Source organism: Bombina bombina, unplaced genomic scaffold (genome assembly GCF_027579735.1).
Source record: "Bombina bombina isolate aBomBom1 unplaced genomic scaffold, aBomBom1.pri scaffold_1004, whole genome shotgun sequence".
Lineage (NCBI taxonomy): Eukaryota > Metazoa > Chordata > Amphibia > Anura > Bombinatoridae > Bombina > Bombina bombina.
This window is the reverse complement of record NW_026510937.1, coordinates 53,007-71,736: the sequence shown is the minus strand read 5'-3', so window position 1 is coordinate 71,736 and position 18,730 is coordinate 53,007. Positions and strand designations below refer to the sequence as shown.

Below are 18,730 nucleotides of genomic sequence, written 5' to 3'. Positions count from 1 at the left end.
TTGTCTGAGGAAGAGGTAAAAGCCTCAAAACGTCACACAGTAAAGCTTATTTGTAACTTTAAAATCCAGAGAGTGCATTTATTTCTTTCATTTATTGTATCCTTGATGCACTCTGGTCAGAACATAGCTGAATCTGCAGGAGTTTGTGAGAGTGCTGTAATCTTCAAATTGTATATATATACTGTATATACTGTGTATATATATATATATATATATATATATATATATACATACTGTATATATATATATATATATATATTGTATATATATATATATATATATATATATATATATATATATATACTGTATATACTGTATGTATATATATATATATATATATATATATATATATATACTGTATATGCTGTATGTATATATATATATATATATATATATACATACAGGGAGTGCAGAATTATTAGGCAAATGAGTATTTTGACCACATCATCCTCTTTATGCATGTTGTCTTACTCCAAGCTGTATAGGCTCGAAAGCCTATTACCAATTAAGCATATTAGGTGATGTGCATCTCTGTAATGAGAAGGGGTGTGGTCTAATGACATCAACACCCTATATCAGGTGTGCATAATTATTAGGCAACGTCCTTTCCTTTGGCAAAATGGGTCAAAAGAAGGACTTGACAGGCTCAGAAAAGTCAAAAATAGTGAGATATCTTGCAGAGGGATGCAGCACTCTTAAAATTGCAAGCTTCTGAAGCGTGATCATCGAACAATCAAGCGTTTCATTCAAAATAGTCAACAGGGTCGCAAGAAGCGTGTGGAAAAACCAAGGCGCAAAATAACTGCCCATGAACTGAGAAAAGTCAAGCGTGCAGCTGCCAAGATGCCACTAGCCACCAGTTTGGCCATATTTCAGAGCTGCAACATCACTGGAGTGCCCAAAAGCACAAGGTGTGCAATACTCAGAGACATGGTCAAGGTAAGAAAGGCTGAAAGACGACCACCACTGAACAAGACACACAAGCTGAAACGTCAAGACTGGGCCAAGAAATATCTCAAGACTGATTTTTCTAAGGATTTATGGACTGATGAAATGAGAGTGAGTCTTGATGGGCCAGATGGATGGGCCCGTGGCTGGATTGGTAAAGGGCAGAGAGCTCCAGTCCGACTCAGACGCCAGCAAGGTGGAGGTGGAGTACTGGTTTGGGCTGGTATCATCAAAGATGAGCTTGTGGGGCCTTTTCGGGTTGAGGATGGAGTCAAGCTCAACTCCCAGTCCTACTGCCAGTTTCTGGAAGACACCTTCTTCAAGCAGTGGTACAGGAAGAAGTCTGCATCCTTCAAGAAAAACATGATTTTCATGCAGGGCAATGCTCCATCACACGCGTCCAAGTACTCCACAGCGTGGCTGGCAAGAAAGGGTATAAAAGAAGAAACTCTAATGACATGGCCTCCTTGTTCACCTGATCTGAACCCCATTGAGAACCTGTGGTCCATCATCAAATGTGAGATTTACAAGGAGGGAAAATAGTACACCTCTCTGAACAGTGTCTGGGAGGCTGTGGTTGCTGCTGCACGCAATGTTGATGGTGAACAGATCAAAACACTGACAGAATCCATGGATGGCAGGCTTTTGAGTGTCCTTGCAAAGAAAGGTGGCTATATTGGTCACTGATTTGTTTTTGTTTTGTTTTTGAATGTCAGAAATGTATATTTGTGAATGTTGAGATGTATCCCCCTAAAATAGCTATAACTAAAAACAAACTAAAAACTACTTCCAAAACTATTCAGCTTTGATATTAATGAGTTTTTTGGGTTCATTGAGAACATGGTTGTTGTCCAATAATAAAATTAATCCTCAAAAATACAACTTGCCTAATAATTCCGCACTCCCTGTATATATATATATATATATATATATATATATATATATACACAGTATATATATATATATATATATTAAAAAGTGTATATATGAGTGTAATAGTTTATTTTAACATGTTTTTATGTGTTTTGAGATACTTTTTTTAAACCAAGTTACTCATCAAGTTAAATATTCTAGTGCAGTTTCAGCTTTTGCTTGAGCGCAACCTATAACTTTGAAATTTATAGCTATTTATCACAGTTACATTCTCCGTTTATAGTATAAATTGCCCTAGAGTGATATTAGCGATGCTTACACTTCTCTGATAAATGGGATTTACAATGAACTTGTAATATCAAGTTGTGCGCTAAAGTTAGCATGGTCCAGCGATATTGCTTATTGTGACACATGCTTTCATTAGTGTGCCACTTGTAATCTGGCCCATAATTTATATATTTTAAAGTGCCAGATTATCTATATTTTAGTGCGCATAATGAATAGCATTCCGCATGTCTAGTTTTACATAGTGTGAAACCAAAGATATATTTTTTAGCATGTTTTATCCATTTCATGTACTTTGCACGCATGCATTTTTCAAGTTGAAGATATAGATTTGAGTGTTAAGTTATTTTACCTGGGTTGCTCCCTAGATTCAGTAAGACTTGAGTAGACTTTCTAGTCTGCAGTTTCTGAGTTATTCTATGCAGCCTAAGAAAAGGGATAAGAGTGAGTTTTAGGAAATAGACTGTATGGATTAGTATATATATTGAAGAGACTGTAGAAGCCATTCCAGTCTTAGAAAATGTATGTGAGTTATTGTTTTGTGATTATGGTGTTAGAAGCTCATAAACAGCATGGAATGGAAGGGTTAATTGTGATTGACTATAGTCACTATGGGACTTATGTCCCTTGTTTAAGTTTAGGCAAAACTGATGTGAAAAGAAATTAAGGTAAAGGCCTTTTACAAAACAAATACAAAGGTTAGCTTATATAGAACTGATCTGAAGTCCATGTGTGTCATCTGCCTAAAACTTTGTGAATCTAGGTAACTCTCACATATTAACATTTTATCAATGGACTATAATGTGTTTTAGCAACACAATATACCAAGATCACATGTCACTTACATGGCAGCTCAGGTTATTTCTAGATGCTTTTTATGAATATGCAGTCATCCTTTAGGCATTAAGAGCTGCAACAACAACACACTAAATATATGTAACATACTTTATGCACTAAACTGTAATTTATACATTGTCTGCTGATAACGTAGAAAGGATTAAAACTTAGTAAAGAATGTTAAAGGGACATGAGACCCAAAATGTTTCTTTTGTAATTTTAATAGTACGTACAGTTTCAAACAACTTTCCAATTTACTTATATTATATTTGCTTAATTCGCTTAGTGTCCTTTGTTAAAGCTGCATCACAGCACTAATGGAATCTAACTGAACACATCAGGTGAGCCAATGACAAGAGGCATAGATGTTCAGCCACCAATCAGCAGCTAGCTTCCAGTAGTGCACTGTCGCTCCTAAACTTACCTAGAAATACTTTTCAACAAAGGATACCAAGAAAAAGAAGCAAGTTAGATACATGTAAAAGGAAAAGTTGTATAAAATTATATGCTGTAACTGAATCATGAAAAAAAGGGTTTCATGTCCCTTTAATATCTCTCTCTCTCTCTCTCTCTCTCTCTCTCTCTCTCCTCTTGCTCTCTCTCTCTCTATCTATCTATCTATCTATCTATCATCTTAAATGTGTGTATATATATATATATATATATATATAGAGAGAGAGAGATACAAGATATACTTTTCAACAAATGATACCAAAAGAATGAAGCAAATTAGATAAATAAAAATGGAAACGTTTAAAATGTTATGATGTAACTGAATCATGAAAGAAACATTTTGGGTTTCATGTCCCTTTCATCTCTCTCTCTCTCTCTCTCTCTCTCTCTCTCTCTCTCTCTCTCTCTCTCTCTCTCTCCCTCTGCTCTCTTTCTTTCTCTCTCTCTCTCTCTCTCTCTCTCTCTCTCTCTCCCTCTGCTCTCTTTCTTTCTCTCTCTCTCTCTCTCTCTCTCTCTCTCTCTCTCTCTCTCTCTCTCTCTCTCTCTCTCTCTCTCTCTCTCTCTCTTTCTCTCTCTCTCTATCTATCTATCTATCTATCTATCTATCTACTATATATATATATATATATATATATATATATATATATATATATATATATATATATAAATGAAACTCATATAGCAGTATTCTTTGTTCATTATAATTGATTGTCCTCTTATCTGGATTTCAAACCCTTTTTGAAAAATAAAAAAATACCAGTATTTTTTAATTTATAATTATTTGTGTGTCACTGCTGATTTTCTTTTATATAAATACGTTCACAGACTTAACAACTAAACAGTTTTAACAGTGATGACAGCAAAACAGTGTTCATGATGAAAAACTTTATCATCACAAGTTCTGGGAAAATTTGAGCAAAAGAGAAAATTGTCTGTTAGGAAGCAACTGCTATCTAAACGTATCATCAAATTGAGGCTTTGCATAAAAAAATAAAGGAAATCTTTAATGTGTAACACATGCAGCCATATTAACCATCTTAAACTAGTGAGATTGAGCCAAACACATTACTTTTAAACAGCAGCTTCCTTGTAGTATCAGCAAGTATAATCATGTTTCACTGAAAATTAGCAAGTAAAATCCACATTAATGAATGTTATTGCGCATTTCTTGTCCAGTTCTAATCTTGTTCTATCTAGTAAAACACCTTGGAATTAAGAATATAATAAAGAGAACATCCTTGAAATTTAGTGGAACCATATTCTCCTGTATTTTACTATGTGTATAGAATTTTTTACTTATTTTTTTCTAAAAAAAAAAGTATTTTTATGGAACTTTTGATAAGAAAAGTGATAACATTATACACATTATATAAACACATAAATTGAATTTAGCTCATTATAAATAAAAGAAAAAGGAGAAACGGAAAAAAAACAGAATTTATGCTTACCTGATAAATTACTTTCTCCAACGGTGTGTCCGGTCCACGGCGTCATCCTTACTTGTGGGATATTCTCTTCCCCAACAGGAAATGGCAAAGAGTCCCAGCAAAGCTGGTCACATGATCCCTCCTAGGCTCCGCCCACCCCAGTCATTCGACCGACGGACAGGAGGAAATATATATAGGAGAAACCATATGATACAGTGGTGACTGTAGTTAGAGAAAATAATTCATCAGACCTGATTAAAAAACCAGGGCGGGCCGTGGACCGGACACACCGTTGGAGAAAGTAATTTATCAGGTAAGCATAAATTCTGTTTTCTCCAACATTGGTGTGTCCGGTCCACGGCGTCATCCTTACTTGTGGGAACCAATACCAAAGCTTTAGGACACGGATGAAGGGAGGGAGCAAATCAGGTCATCTAAATGGAAGGCACCACGGCTTGCAAAACCTTTCTCCCAAAAATAGCCTCCGAAGAAGCAAAAGTATCAAATTTGTAAAATTTGGCAAAAGTGTGCAGTGAAGACCAAGTCGCTGCCTTACATATCTGGTCAACAGAAGCCTCGTTCTTGAAGGCCCATGTGGAAGCCACAGCCCTAGTGGAGTGAGCTGTGATTCTTTCAGGAGGCTGCCGTCCGGCAGTCTCATAAGCCAATCGGATAATGCTTTTAAGCCAAAAGGAAAGAGAGGTAGAAGCCGCTTTTTGACCTCTCCTTTTACCAGAATAAACAACAAACAAGGAAGATGTTTGTCTGAAATCTTTAGTAGCCTCTAAATAGAATTTTAGAGCACGAACTACGTCCAAATTGTGTAACAAACGTTCCTTCTTTGAAACTGGATTCGGACACAAAGAAGGTACAACTATCTCCTGGTTAATATTTTTGTTGGAAACAACTTTCGGAAGAAAACCAGGCTTAGTACGCAAAACCACCTTATCTGCATGGAACACCAGATAGGGCGGAGAACACTGCAGAGCAGATAACTCTGAAACTCTTCTAGCAGAAGAAATTGCAACCAAAAACAAAACTTTCCAAGATAATAACTTAATATCTACGGAATGTAAGGGTTCAAACGGAACCCCTTGAAGAACTGAAAGAACTAGATTTAGACTCCAGGGAGGAGTCAAAGGTCTGTAAACAGGCTTGATCCTAACCAGAGCCTGAACAAATGCTTGAACATCTGGCACAGCTGCCAGCCGTTTGTGAAGTAAAACAGATAAAGCAGAGATCTGTCCCTTCAGAGAACTTGCAGATAATCCTTTCTCCAAACCTTCTTGTAGAAAGGATAGAATCTTAGGAATTTTTATCTTGTTCCATGGGAATCCTTTAGATTCACACCAACAGATATATTTTTTCCATATTTTATGGTAAATTTTTCTAGTTACAGGCTTTCTAGCCTGAATCAGAGTATCTATTACAGAATCTGAAAACCCACGCTTTGATAAAATCAAGCGTTCAATCTCCAAGCCGTCAGTTGGAGGGAAACCAGATTCGGATGTTCGAATGGACCCTGAACAAGAAGGTCCTGTCTCAAAGGTAGCTTCCATGGTGGAGCCGATGACATATTCACCAGGTCTGCATACCAAGTCCTGCGTGGCCACGCAGGAGCTATCAAGATCACCGAGGCCCTCTCCTGATTGATCCTGGCTACCAGCCTGGGGATGAGAGGAAACGGTGGGAATACATAAGCTAGGTTGAAGGTCCAAGGTGCTACTAGTGCATCTACTAGGGTCGCCTTGGGATCCCTGGATCTGGACCCGTAGCAAGGAACCTTGAAGTTCTGACGAGACGCCATCAGATCCATGTCTGGAATGCCCCATAATTGAGTTATTTGGGCAAAGATTTCCGGATGGAGTTCCCACTCCCCCGGATGGAATGTCTGACGACTCAGAAAATCCGCTTCCCCAATTTTCCACTCCTGGGATGTGGATCGCAGACAAGTGGCAGGAGTGATCCTCCGCCCATTGAATTATCTTGGTCACTTCTTTCATCGCCAGGGAACTCCTTGTTCCCCCCTGATGATTGATATATGCAACGGTCGTCATGTTGTCTGACTGAAACCTTATGAATTTGGCCTTTGCTAGTTGAGGCCAAGCTCTGAGAGCATTGAATATCGCTCTCAGTTCCAGAATGTTTATCGGGAGAAGAGACTCTTCCCGAGACCATAGACCCTGAGCTTTCAGGGATTCCCAGACCGCGCCCCAGCCCACTAGGCTGGCGTCGGTCGTGACAATGACCCACTCTGGTCTGCGGAAGCTCATTCCCTGTGACAGATTGTCCAGGGTCAGCCACCAACGGAGTGAATCTCTGGTCTTTTGATCTACTTGAATCGTCGGAGACAAGTCTGTATAATCCCCATTCCACTGTCTGAGCATGCACAGTTGTAATGGTCTTAGATGAATTTGTGCAAAAGGAACTATGTCCATTGTTGCAACCATCAATCCTATTACTTCCATGCACTGCGCTATGGAAGGACGAGGAACAGAATGAAGTACTTGACAAGAGCTTAGAAGTTTTGATTTTCTGACCTCTGTCAGAAAAATCCTCATTTCTAAGGAATCTATTATTGTTCCCAAGAAGGGAACTCTTGTTGACGGGGACAGAGAACTTTTTTCTTTGTTCACTTTCCATCCGTGAGATCTGAGAAAGGCTAGAACGATGTCCGTATGAGCCTTTGCTTTTGACATGGACGACGCTTGAATCAGGATGTCGTCCAAGTAAGGTACTACTGCAATGCCCCTTGGTCTTAGAACCGCTAGAAGGGACCCTAGTACCTTTGTGAAAATCCTTGGAGAAGTGGCTAATCCGAATGGAAGTGCCACAAACTGGTAATGCTTGTCCAGAAAAGCGAACCTTAGGAACTGATGATGTTCCTTGTGGATAGGAATATGTAGGTACGCATCCTTTAAATCCACGGTAGTCATAAATTGATTTTCCTGGATAGTAGGTAGGATCGTTCGAATAGTTTCCATTTTGAACGATGGTACCCTGAGAAATTTGTTTAGGATCTTTAGATCCAAAATTGGTCTGAATGTTCCCTCTTTTTTGGGAACTATGAACAGATTGGAATAAAATCCCATTCCTTGTTCTCTTATTGGAACTGGATGTATTACTCCCATCTTTAACAGGTCTTCTACACAATGTAAGAATGCCTGTCTCTTTATTTGGTTTGAAGATAATTGAGACCTGTGGAACCTTCCCCTTGGGGGTAGTTCCTTGAATTCCAGGAGATAACCTTGAGAAACTATTTCTAGCGCCCAAGGATCCTGAACATCTCTTGCCCAAGCCTGAGCAAAGAGAGAAAGTCTGCCCCCCACTAGATCCGGTCCCGGATCGGGGGCTATCCCTTCATGCTGTTTTGGTAGCAGTGGTAGGCTTCTTGGTCTGCTTACCCTTGTTCCAGCCTTGCATTGGTTTCCAGGCTGGTTTGGGTTGTGAAGTATTACCCTCTTGCTTAGAGGATACAGAATTAGAGACTGGTCCGTTTCTGCGAAAGGGACGAAAATTAGGCTTATTTTTAGCCTTAAAAGACCTATCCTGTGGGAGGGCGTGGCCCTTTCCCCCAGTGATGTCTGAAATAATCTCTTTCAAATCAGGTCCAAATAATGTTTTACCTTTGAAAGGAATGTTAAGCAATTTTGTCTTGGAAGACACATCCGCTGACCAAGACTTTAGCCAAAGCGCTCTGCGCGCCACGACAGCAAACCCTGAATTTTTCGCCGCTAATCTAGCTAATTGCAAAGCGGCATCTAAAACAAAAGAGTTAGCCAATTTAAGTGCTTGAACTCTGTCCATAACCTCCTCATACGAAGATTCTTTACTGAGCGATTTTTCTAGTTCCTCGAACCAGAAACACGCTGCCGTAGTGACAGGAACAATGCATGAAATTGGTTGTAGAAGGTAACCTTGCTGTACAAAAATCTTTTTAAGCAAACCCTCTAATTTCTTATCCATAGGATCTTTGAAAGCACAACTATCTTCAATAGGAATAGTAGTGCGTTTGTTTAGAGTAGAAACCGCCCCCTCGACCTTGGGGACTGTCTGCCATAAGTCCTTTAAATCCACGGTAGTCATAAATTGATTTTCCTGGATAGTAGGTAGGATCGTTCGAATAGTTTCCATTTTGAACGATGGTACCCTGAGAAATTTGTTTAGGATCTTTAGATCCAAAATTGGTCTGAATGTTCCCTCTTTTTTGGGAACTATGAACAGATTGGAATAAAATCCCATTCCTTGTTCTCTTATTGGAACTGGATGTATCACTCCCATCTTTAACAGGTCTTCTACACAATGTAAGAATGCCTGTCTCTTTATTTGGCTTGAAGATAATTGAGACCTGTGGAACCTTCCCCTTGGGGGTAGTTCCTTGAATTCCAGGAGATAACCTTGAGAAACTATTTCTAGCGCCCAAGGATCCTGAACATCTCTTGCCCAAGCCTGAGCAAAGAGAGAAAGTCTGCCCCCCACTAGATCCGGTCCCGGATCGGGGGCTATCCCTTCATGCTGTTTTGGTAGCAGTGGTAGGCTTCTTGGCCTGCTTACCCTTGTTCCAGCCTTGCATTGGTTTCCAGGCTGGTTTGGGTTGTGAAGTATTACCCTCTTGCTTAGAGGATACAGAATTAGAGACTGGTCCGTTTCTGCGAAAGGGACGAAAATTAGGCTTATTTTTAGCCTTAAAAGACCTATCCTGTGGGAGGGCGTGGCCCTTTCCCCCAGTGATGTCTGAAATAATCTCTTTCAAATCAGGTCCAAATAATGTTTTACCTTTGAAAGGAATGTTAAGCAATTTTGTCTTGGAAGACACATCCGCTGACCAAGACTTTAGCCAAAGCGCTCTGCGCGCCACGACAGCAAACCCTGAATTTTTCGCCGCTAATCTAGCTAATTGCAAAGCGGCATCTAAAACAAAAGAGTTAGCCAATTTAAGTGCTTGAACTCTGTCCATAACCTCCTCATACGAAGATTCTTTACTGAGCGATTTTTCTAGTTCCTCGAACCAGAAACACGCTGCCGTAGTGACAGGAACAATGCATGAAATTGGTTGTAGAAGGTAACCTTGCTGTACAAAAATCTTTTTAAGCAAACCCTCTAATTTCTTATCCATAGGATCTTTGAAAGCACAACTATCTTCAATAGGAATAGTAGTGCGTTTGTTTAGAGTAGAAACCGCCCCCTCGACCTTGGGGACTGTCTGCCATAAGTCCATTAAATCCACGGTAGTCATAAATTGATTTTCCTGGATAGTAGGTAGGATCGTTCGAATAGTTTCCATTTTGAACGATGGTACCCTGAGAAATTTGTTTAGGATCTTTAGATCCAAAATTGGTCTGAATGTTCCCTCTTTTTTGGGAACTATGAACAGATTGGAATAAAATCCCATTCCTTGTTCTCTTATTGGAACTGGATGTATCACTCCCATCTTTAACAGGTCTTCTACACAATGTAAGAATGCCTGTCTCTTTATTTGGTTTGAAGATAATTGAGACCTGTGGAACCTTCCCCTTGGGGGTAGTTCCTTGAATTCCAGGAGATAACCTTGAGAAACTATTTCTAGCGCCCAAGGATCCTGAACATCTCTTGCCCAAGCCTGAGCAAAGAGAGAAAGTCTGCCCCCCACTAGATCCGGTCCCGGATCGGGGGCTATCCCTTCATGCTGTTTTGGTAGCAGTGGTAGGCTTCTTGGCCTGCTTACCCTTGTTCCAGCCTTGCATTGGTTTCCAGGCTGGTTTGGGTTGTGAAGTATTACCCTCTTGCTTAGAGGATACAGAATTAGAGACTGGTCCGTTTCTGCGAAAGGGACGAAAATTAGGCTTATTTTTAGCCTTAAAAGACCTATCCTGTGGGAGGGCGTGGCCCTTTCCCCCAGTGATGTCTGAAATAATCTCTTTCAAATCAGGTCCAAATAATGTTTTACCTTTGAAAGGAATGTTAAGCAATTTTGTCTTGGAAGACACATCCGCTGACCAAGACTTTAGCCAAAGCGCTCTGCGCGCCACGACAGCAAACCCTGAATTTTTCGCCGCTAATCTAGCTAATTGCAAAGCGGCATCTAAAACAAAAGAGTTAGCCAATTTAAGTGCTTGAACTCTGTCCATAACCTCCTCATACGAAGATTCTTTACTGAGCGATTTTTCTAGTTCCTCGAACCAGAAACACGCTGCCGTAGTGACAGGAACAATGCATGAAATTGGTTGTAGAAGGTAACCTTGCTGTACAAAAATCTTTTTAAGCAAACCCTCTAATTTCTTATCCATAGGATCTTTGAAAGCACAACTATCTTCAATAGGAATAGTAGTGCGTTTGTTTAGAGTAGAAACCGCCCCCTCGACCTTGGGGACTGTCTGCCATAAGTCCTTTCTGGGGTCGACTATAGGAAATAATTTCTTAAATATAGGGGGGGGGAACAAAAGGTATGCCGGGCCTTTCCCACTCTTTATTTACTATGTCCGCCACCCGCTTGGGTATAGGAAAAGCGTCGGGGGGCACCGGAACCTCTAGGAACTTGTCCATCTTACATAATTTCTCTGGAATGACCAAATTGTCACAATCATCCAGAGTAGATAACACCTCCTTAAGCAGTGTGCGGAGATGTTCTAATTTAAATTTAAATGTCACAACATCAGGTTCAGCTTGATGAGAAATTTTTCCTGAATCTGAAATTTCCCCATCAGACAAAACCTCCCTCATGGCCCCTTCAGATTGGTGTGAGGGTATGACAGAACAATTATCATCAGCATCCTCTTGCTCTTCAGTGTTTAAAACAGAGCAATCGCGCTTTCTCTGATAAGTAGGCATTTTGGATAAAAGATTTGCTATGGAGTTATCCATTACAGCCGTTAATTGTTGCATGGTAATAAGTATTGGCACACTAGATGTACTAGGGGCCTCCTGTGTGGGCATAACTGGTGTAGACACAGTAGGGGATGATGTAGTATCATGTTTACTCCCCTCATTTGAGGAATCATCTTGGGCAATATCATTATCTGTGGCATTACTGTCCTTACTTTGTTTGGACACTATGGCACAATTATCACATAAATTTAAATGGGGAGACACATTGGCTTTCATACATATAGAACATAGCTTATCTGATGGTACAGACATGTTAAACAGGCTTAAACTTGTCAACAAAGCACAAAAAACGTTTTAAAATAAAACCGTTACTGTCACTTTAAATTTCAAACTGAAAACACTTTATTACTGAATATGTGAAAAAGTATGAAGGAATTGTTCAAAATTCACCAAAATTTCACCACAGTGTCTTAAAGCATTAAAAGTATTGCACACCAAATTTCAGAGCTTTAACCCTTAAATTAACGGAACCGGAGCCGTTTTTACATTTAACCCCTATACAGTCCCAGAATGAGGCTCTGTCTATAACTAGAAAGGCCCCCATCTGAAAAAGGTGTCCAACACAGTGCCTGCCGTTTTTCTAAACGTTCCCCAAGATTATAATACCAATAATTAGTTAGAATCTGCATAATATGCCTAGTAAAGCAATCGTTTTAGCCCAGAAAAATGTCTACCAGTTTTTAAGCCCTTTTTGAAGCCCTTTATTCTTTTATGTTTAACTAAGAAAATGGCTTACCGGTCCCCATGAGGGGAAATGACAGCCTTCCAGCATTACATGGTCTTGTTAGAAATATGGCTAGTCATACCTTAAGCAGAAAAGTCTGCTAACTGTTTCCCCCAACTGAAGTTACTTCATCTCAACAGTCCTGTGTGGAAACAGCAATCGATTTTAGTTACTGTCTGCTAAAATCATCTTCCTCTTACAAACAGAAATCTTCATCCTTTTCTGTTTCAGAGTAAATAGTACATACCAGCACTATTTTAAAATAACAAACACTTGATAGAAGAATAAAACTACATTTAAACACCAAAAAACTCTTAACCATCTCCGTGGAGATGTTGCCTGTGCAACGGCAAAGAGAATGACTGGGGTGGGCGGAGCCTAGGAGGGATCATGTGACCAGCTTTGCTGGGACTCTTTGCCATTTCCTGTTGGGGAAGAGAATATCCCACAAGTAAGGATGACGCCGTGGACCGGACACACCAATGTTGGAGAAATCTACAAAACATACACCAGTTGTATTTTAACTTAGAGGGACATTGTACACTAGATATTTCTTTGCATATATGTTTTGTAGATTATCCATTTATATATATACTAGTCCTAAAGCCCGTGTACACGGGCCAATTTTTTTAAGTACCGTGGTTCTAAACCTTGCTCCCTCTCTCTCCCCCTCTCTTTTACGCTCTCTCTTGCCCGCCCCTCTTCTGCTCTCTCCCTCCTCTTTTGCTCTCTCTCCCCTATTTTGCGCTATCTTCCCCTCTTTTGCTCTCTTCCCCTATTTTGCTCTCTCTTCCCCTCTTTTGCTCTCTCTCCCCTATTTTGCTCTCTCTCCCCCTCTTTTGCTCTCTCTCCCCCCTCTTTTGCTCTAACTCCCCCCTGTTTTGCCCTCTCTCCCCCCTCTTTGCGCTCTCTCCCCCCTCTTTTGCGCTCTCTCCCCCTCTCTTTTGCCCTCTTTACCCTCTCTTTTGTGCTCTTTCCCCCTCTTTTACGCTCTCCCCCCTCTTTTGCTCTCTCTCCCCCCTCTTTTGCCCTCTCTCCCCCCCTCTTTTGCGCTCTCTCCCCCCTCTTTTGCGCTCTCTCCCCCCTCTCTTTTGCGCTCTCACCCCCTCTCTTTTGCACTCTTTCCCCTCTGTTTTGCTCTCTCTCCCCCCTCTTTTACGCTCTCTCCCCCCTCTTTTGCGCTCTCTCCTCCTCTCTTTGTGCTCTCTCCCCCCTCTTTTGCACTCTCTCCCCCCTCTTTTGCGCTCTCTCCCCCTCTTTTGCGCCCCCCCCTCTCTTTTGCTCTCTCTCTCCCCCTCTCTTTTGCTCTCTCTCTCCCCCCTCTTTTGCTCTCTCTCCCCCCTCTCTTTAGCGCTCTCTCCCCCTCTCTTTTGCCCTCTCTACCCCTTCTCGTTTGCGCTCTCTTCCCCTTCTCTTTTGTGCTCTCTCTCCCCCTTCTCTTTTGCGCTCTCTCTCCCCCCTTTTTAGCGCTCTCTCCCCCACTCTTTTGAGCTCTCTCTCCCCCCTCTCTTTTGAGCTCTCTCTCCCCCTCTTTTGCTCTCTCTCCCCCCTCTTTTGCTCTCTCTCCCCCCTCTTTTGCCCTCTCTCCCCCCTCTTTGCGCTCTCTCCCCCCTCTTTTGCGCTCTCTCCCCCTCTTTTGCGCTCTCTCCCCCTCTCTTTTGCCCTCTTTACCCTCTCTTTTGTGCTCTTTCCCCCTCTTTTACGCTCTCTCCCCCCTCTTTTGCTCTCTCTCCCCTCTCTTTTGCCCTCTCTCCCCCCCTCTTTTGCGCTCTCTCCCCCCTCTTTTGCGCTCTCTCCCCACTCTCTTTTGCGCTCTCTCCCCCTCTCTTTTGCACTCTTTCCCCTCTGTTTTGCTCTCTCTCCCCCCTCTTTTACGCTCTCTCCCCCCTCTTTTGCGCTCTCTCCTCCTCTCTTTTGTGCTCTCTCCCCCCCTCTTTTGCACTCTCTCCCCCCTCTTTTGCGCTCTCTCCCCCTCTTTTGCACCCCCCCTCTCTTTTGCTCTCTCTCTCCCCCTCTCTTTTGCTCTCTCTCTCCCCCCTCTTTTGCTCTCTCTCCCCCTCTCTTTAGCGATCTCTCCCCCTCTCTTTTGCCCTCTCTCCCCCTTCTCGTTTGCGCTCTCTTCCCCTTCTCTTTTGTGCTCTCTCTCCCCCTTCTCTTTTGCGCTCTCTCTCCCCCCTTTTTAGCGCTCTCTCCCCCTCTCTTTTGAGCTCTCTCTCCCCCCTCTCTTTTGAGCTCTCTCTCCCCCTCTTTTGTGCTTTCTATCCTCCTCTTTTGTGCTCTCTCTCTCTCCTACTCTTCTGCTCTCTCTCCCCTCTCTCTTTTGCTGTCTCTCTTCCTCTGTTTTGCTCTCTCTCTCCCCCCTCTTTTTGCTCTCTCTCCCCTCTTTTTGCTCTTTCTCCCCCCTCTCTTTTAGTGTCTCTCTTTTGCTGTCTCTCCCCACTCTCTTTTGCTGTCTCTCCCCCCTCTCTTTATCCCCCCTCTTCTGCTCTCTCTATCCCCCTCTTTAGAGCTCTCTATCTCTCACGGCGCATCCGACCCCGCCCTATCACGCCCCGTGCCACACCTGCCCCGCCCACGTCACATCCGGTCCCACCCATGCCACACCCGTCCGGCCACGCCCACTCCACAACAGTTGCCTGGTGAGGTAGGCCAAGTGTGTATGTCCTTGCGCGCAGTCTCTACTGCGCATGACAGCTTCGGACAAACCCACTTGGTCTTTTATTATATAGGATATATATATTTTTAAATATCATTGTGCTGATTTTCAGACTCCTAACCAAGCCCCAAAGTTTTAGATATATACTGATGTCTACAGACTCCAGCTTGCTCCTGTTTGTGTAATGGCTCTTTTCATATGCAGGGGAGTCTGCTCTTTTTGCTTTCCAGCCCATTTCAGTGGGTGTCCCAGCCTAACCTCCTTAACAGTGCTAAATAAGGAGCTTCTAAGTAAGTTTTTAAAAGGTTTTATACTTGATTAGTATATAAGTATCTGTGCATATTCTTCTTTATAGTAGTGTCTATTACATGCAGTTATATGAAAATTGGTGTACACTGTCCCTTTAAATTGTATTAAATTCTAATGAAAAGTCCTAATATATACAAATAAAAGTGGTCGGCTTTTAATGGCCAAAAAGTTTTAGATTGTATGCTTTATAAGACTACTCACATACCTTATTCATGAAACAGTAAAAATCTAACAAATAAAGTTTATCTACTATATCTGGGGTAGATTATTGAAGTTAATATATGTTAGTGTAGGTTTATATTTCTGCCTAAACATATTTGTAATAATGCCTATAGTTATAGAAGAAATGTGAGGAGTATCTAAGACCCTTACAAAGGTCCACCAAAGCTAAAGAGTCCAGATTATGTTATTTCAATGATGTTTATTCTGGATCTCCGTTTCCTCCTTAGCGATATGAAGAAGAATCCAAAATAAAACACAAGAACTAACAAAAAAAGTTTTAAAATTGACACATTTTTTACTCACCAGTTCTCGAATTCCTATGCTGTTCCATCCCTGCATGATTGGGAGGAAGGATATAAAAGTTGGGATGATCCAACAGCCTCCAAGCATCAAAGCTATGCGCAAAGGCGTCATCTTATTCCTGTAAACCAGAGGCTGACAGCAGATAGCATAATATCTTGAAGAACAAAAAAAAAGAGAGACATATAACTAATTATAAACTGTGAGTCATGCGCATGCAAGAAATTTATAGAACTTTGTCCATTGTGTTATTATTTAGAACAAGAAAGCAAGAACTAAATAGAACAGCTCTAAAACAAAATGCCATACTTTGCTACATCTTTGAACATATCAATAAAATCTTATATTCTTACTCATGTTTCCATAACCTGAACTGTTGTTTAATTCATACCTAAGTGATTGACGTTTAAGAACAAACATAAAATGTTACAATCTTATTGTGCTCCATTTAACATGATAGTTATACCAGTAATTTTGGCCTATTTTTATCCTCATAGTGATCATACAATATTTATGTTTCTAGGCTTCCCTATGTTGATTTTTTGTATGTTTCTTAAATATTTGGCTACTATAAATAAAGTTATATAGTATTTATTCAAGTAATTTCTACTTTACTGGCCCTGCAAATAAAAACAAAATCTAGGGGGGCGTGTCTGAGCAGAGTCCATGTTATTACACAAAAATTAGTAGCTCCGTATGCAGTTTAGATAATCCACCGATTATCTTCTTTTAAGTGTCTCATCCTGCTTTTCTACTGATCCCTGCTTATGTAAAAGAAGCTACTGAACAGAATGATATCAGCTTTACAACAATCTTAAAGATGGAAATTCTAAACAGGACCATTGAAAATTGATGGCAGCGGCCTTAAACTGCAATTCTCAGCACCCCTCCATACCCCTCCCACCGCACCGGAGATCCAGGGTCAAACAAATTAAACTAGTCACTTCTAGAGGCTGAAAAGTACTATTTCACCAATAAAGAAGAAGGTGCATTATTATTACGGACCAAGTAGATATACTATTACTGTTATGAGTTCAGCAGCCTACGGAGGTTAGAACTTACACCAGATTTGCTGAAAGACAACTTATCGTGCTCTCAATAACTTAGAGAGATAACCAGACAGACACATCTAACCTATACCTTTGTACTGATGGCACACCTTTATGCAATGGAGATGGATAACGGAGTGTTACTTGCCCTCCTGGGTGAATTGGAGACTAACTTAAGCCAAATTTGAAGATCTCCTTATGTTCCTCAGACATGGTGATCGGGATTACAGCACCACTCTACCAGCCAAGGATATGCCTCGGATGGAACTGAACCCATAGAATGTTCTGTAGATACCCAAAGTGCGATAAATGTCAGTGGAGTACATTGCTCCAGATGAATGACACTCAATCCAAGCAGATCTACAACCAGAGTATAGCCTACTTTACCTGAGGTCGGAAAATTTGACTAAGTGTATACGAAGAGGCTCTCCAGTTGGAGCAGTTTACCCAGAAGCTCAGGTGCCGGACTGCTTCTACTCCAGCTTGCCTTTACGAGGGGGACATTCTGGTATGCTTTTGGGAGCTCCGGGGGAGGGCAACCGACTCCCGATGGGGTGATCCAGAGCATGTTGTGAATCCTGGCACCTATGCATACGAGCTAACTCCTTGCTTTGAGCTTTATCCGGGGACTGTGGAGACATTGGAGGCCCTTTCTGTTCTACAGCTGCCAGATCACAGCTCTGTCCTGAAGGTTCCTCATCACTCTAACGTCTCACGTTTTCCCTCACATTTCACACTCCAACTCGATGTTAGTGGAATAGGATAGAAGGGGACAATTAAGCAGCGATTCTAAGTTTAATATATGTAAGATGGACTCAGTTGTATAGCACATATACATCAACATAAGATTTTAGTATTAAATATATAGGGGTAGTAATATGTTCTTTTATCTTTACAGAGTATTACAAAAAAAATTAAATATAGTCCTGCAATATTAAAATGAAGATATGGTGATACATATTTGATTAGGATGAAACTGCACACTAAATCGACTGTAGGTTTATATGTTCCCGTATATCCCAACTACCCCATATTAGCAATAGGAAACATTGTCACACTATTACAGGTGCCTAAGACAATGCAAAATGACACTCATCACCTCCCCAATGGTTCATGTTTTGAGTTACCATTTAGCTCAATATGTGTTATATTCGGTTTCACATAAAATCTGTATACCCATTATATATAATATGACTCTATAATACACTAAATGTGGTCTTATATAATCCTCTAATAAAAGCTCAACTTATTTGCACTTCTTACTACCAATGTACAGCCTACTAAGCTATCTTACATAAGTTTATATTAGTGACAAGTTTTCATCTTGGCCCATAGTTACATTTTACTCATTCACTAGATCACACGCTCCTACTATAGAGTTTAACTTTTTATACTATAATACATAGTTCAAATGTTATACCAGTTGCTAATGATATATATGTATGATTTCTATAAGCTGGGCAATAGTTGCACTATCATATCTATTAAGCCAGATATTTGTTCAGTGAGTCTTCCCATACCTGTTATAATGGGCCGTCCTAGGTTTCCTGGCTTGTGGATTTTGGGCAGCATGTAGAAGGTACCTATCTGAGGATTGGAAGGTACCAGATTTTCTAATTCTTGCTGTATGTGTTTCGGATATGTTTTGATAAGTTTTGTGAGTTTAGCTGAATATTCCTTGGTGGGGTCCTTGTCCATTTTTTTGTAGTAGTTTATATCAGACAACTGTCTGTAACCTTCTGTAGTGTAGTCCTGGGTGTTCATGATAACTACTGATCCACCC

At 40.9% G+C, this 18,730-nt stretch overlaps 1 protein-coding gene across 1 annotated transcript in view; it reads right to left on the bottom strand.

Moving 5' to 3' along the window:
- The window catches only part of LOC128643536 (5-hydroxytryptamine receptor 4), a gene marked incomplete at its 5' end in the record, with an annotated part of 44,322 nt that extends 28,267 nt beyond the window's left edge, over positions 1 to 16,055 (bottom strand). The window contains one exon of the mRNA XM_053696380.1: positions 15,902 to 16,055. Coding sequence (XP_053552355.1) covers positions 15,902 to 16,055 — 154 coding nt within the window. The remainder of the gene's footprint in view (positions 1 to 15,901) is intronic.
- Between the last annotated feature and the right edge of the window lie 2,675 nt (positions 16,056 to 18,730).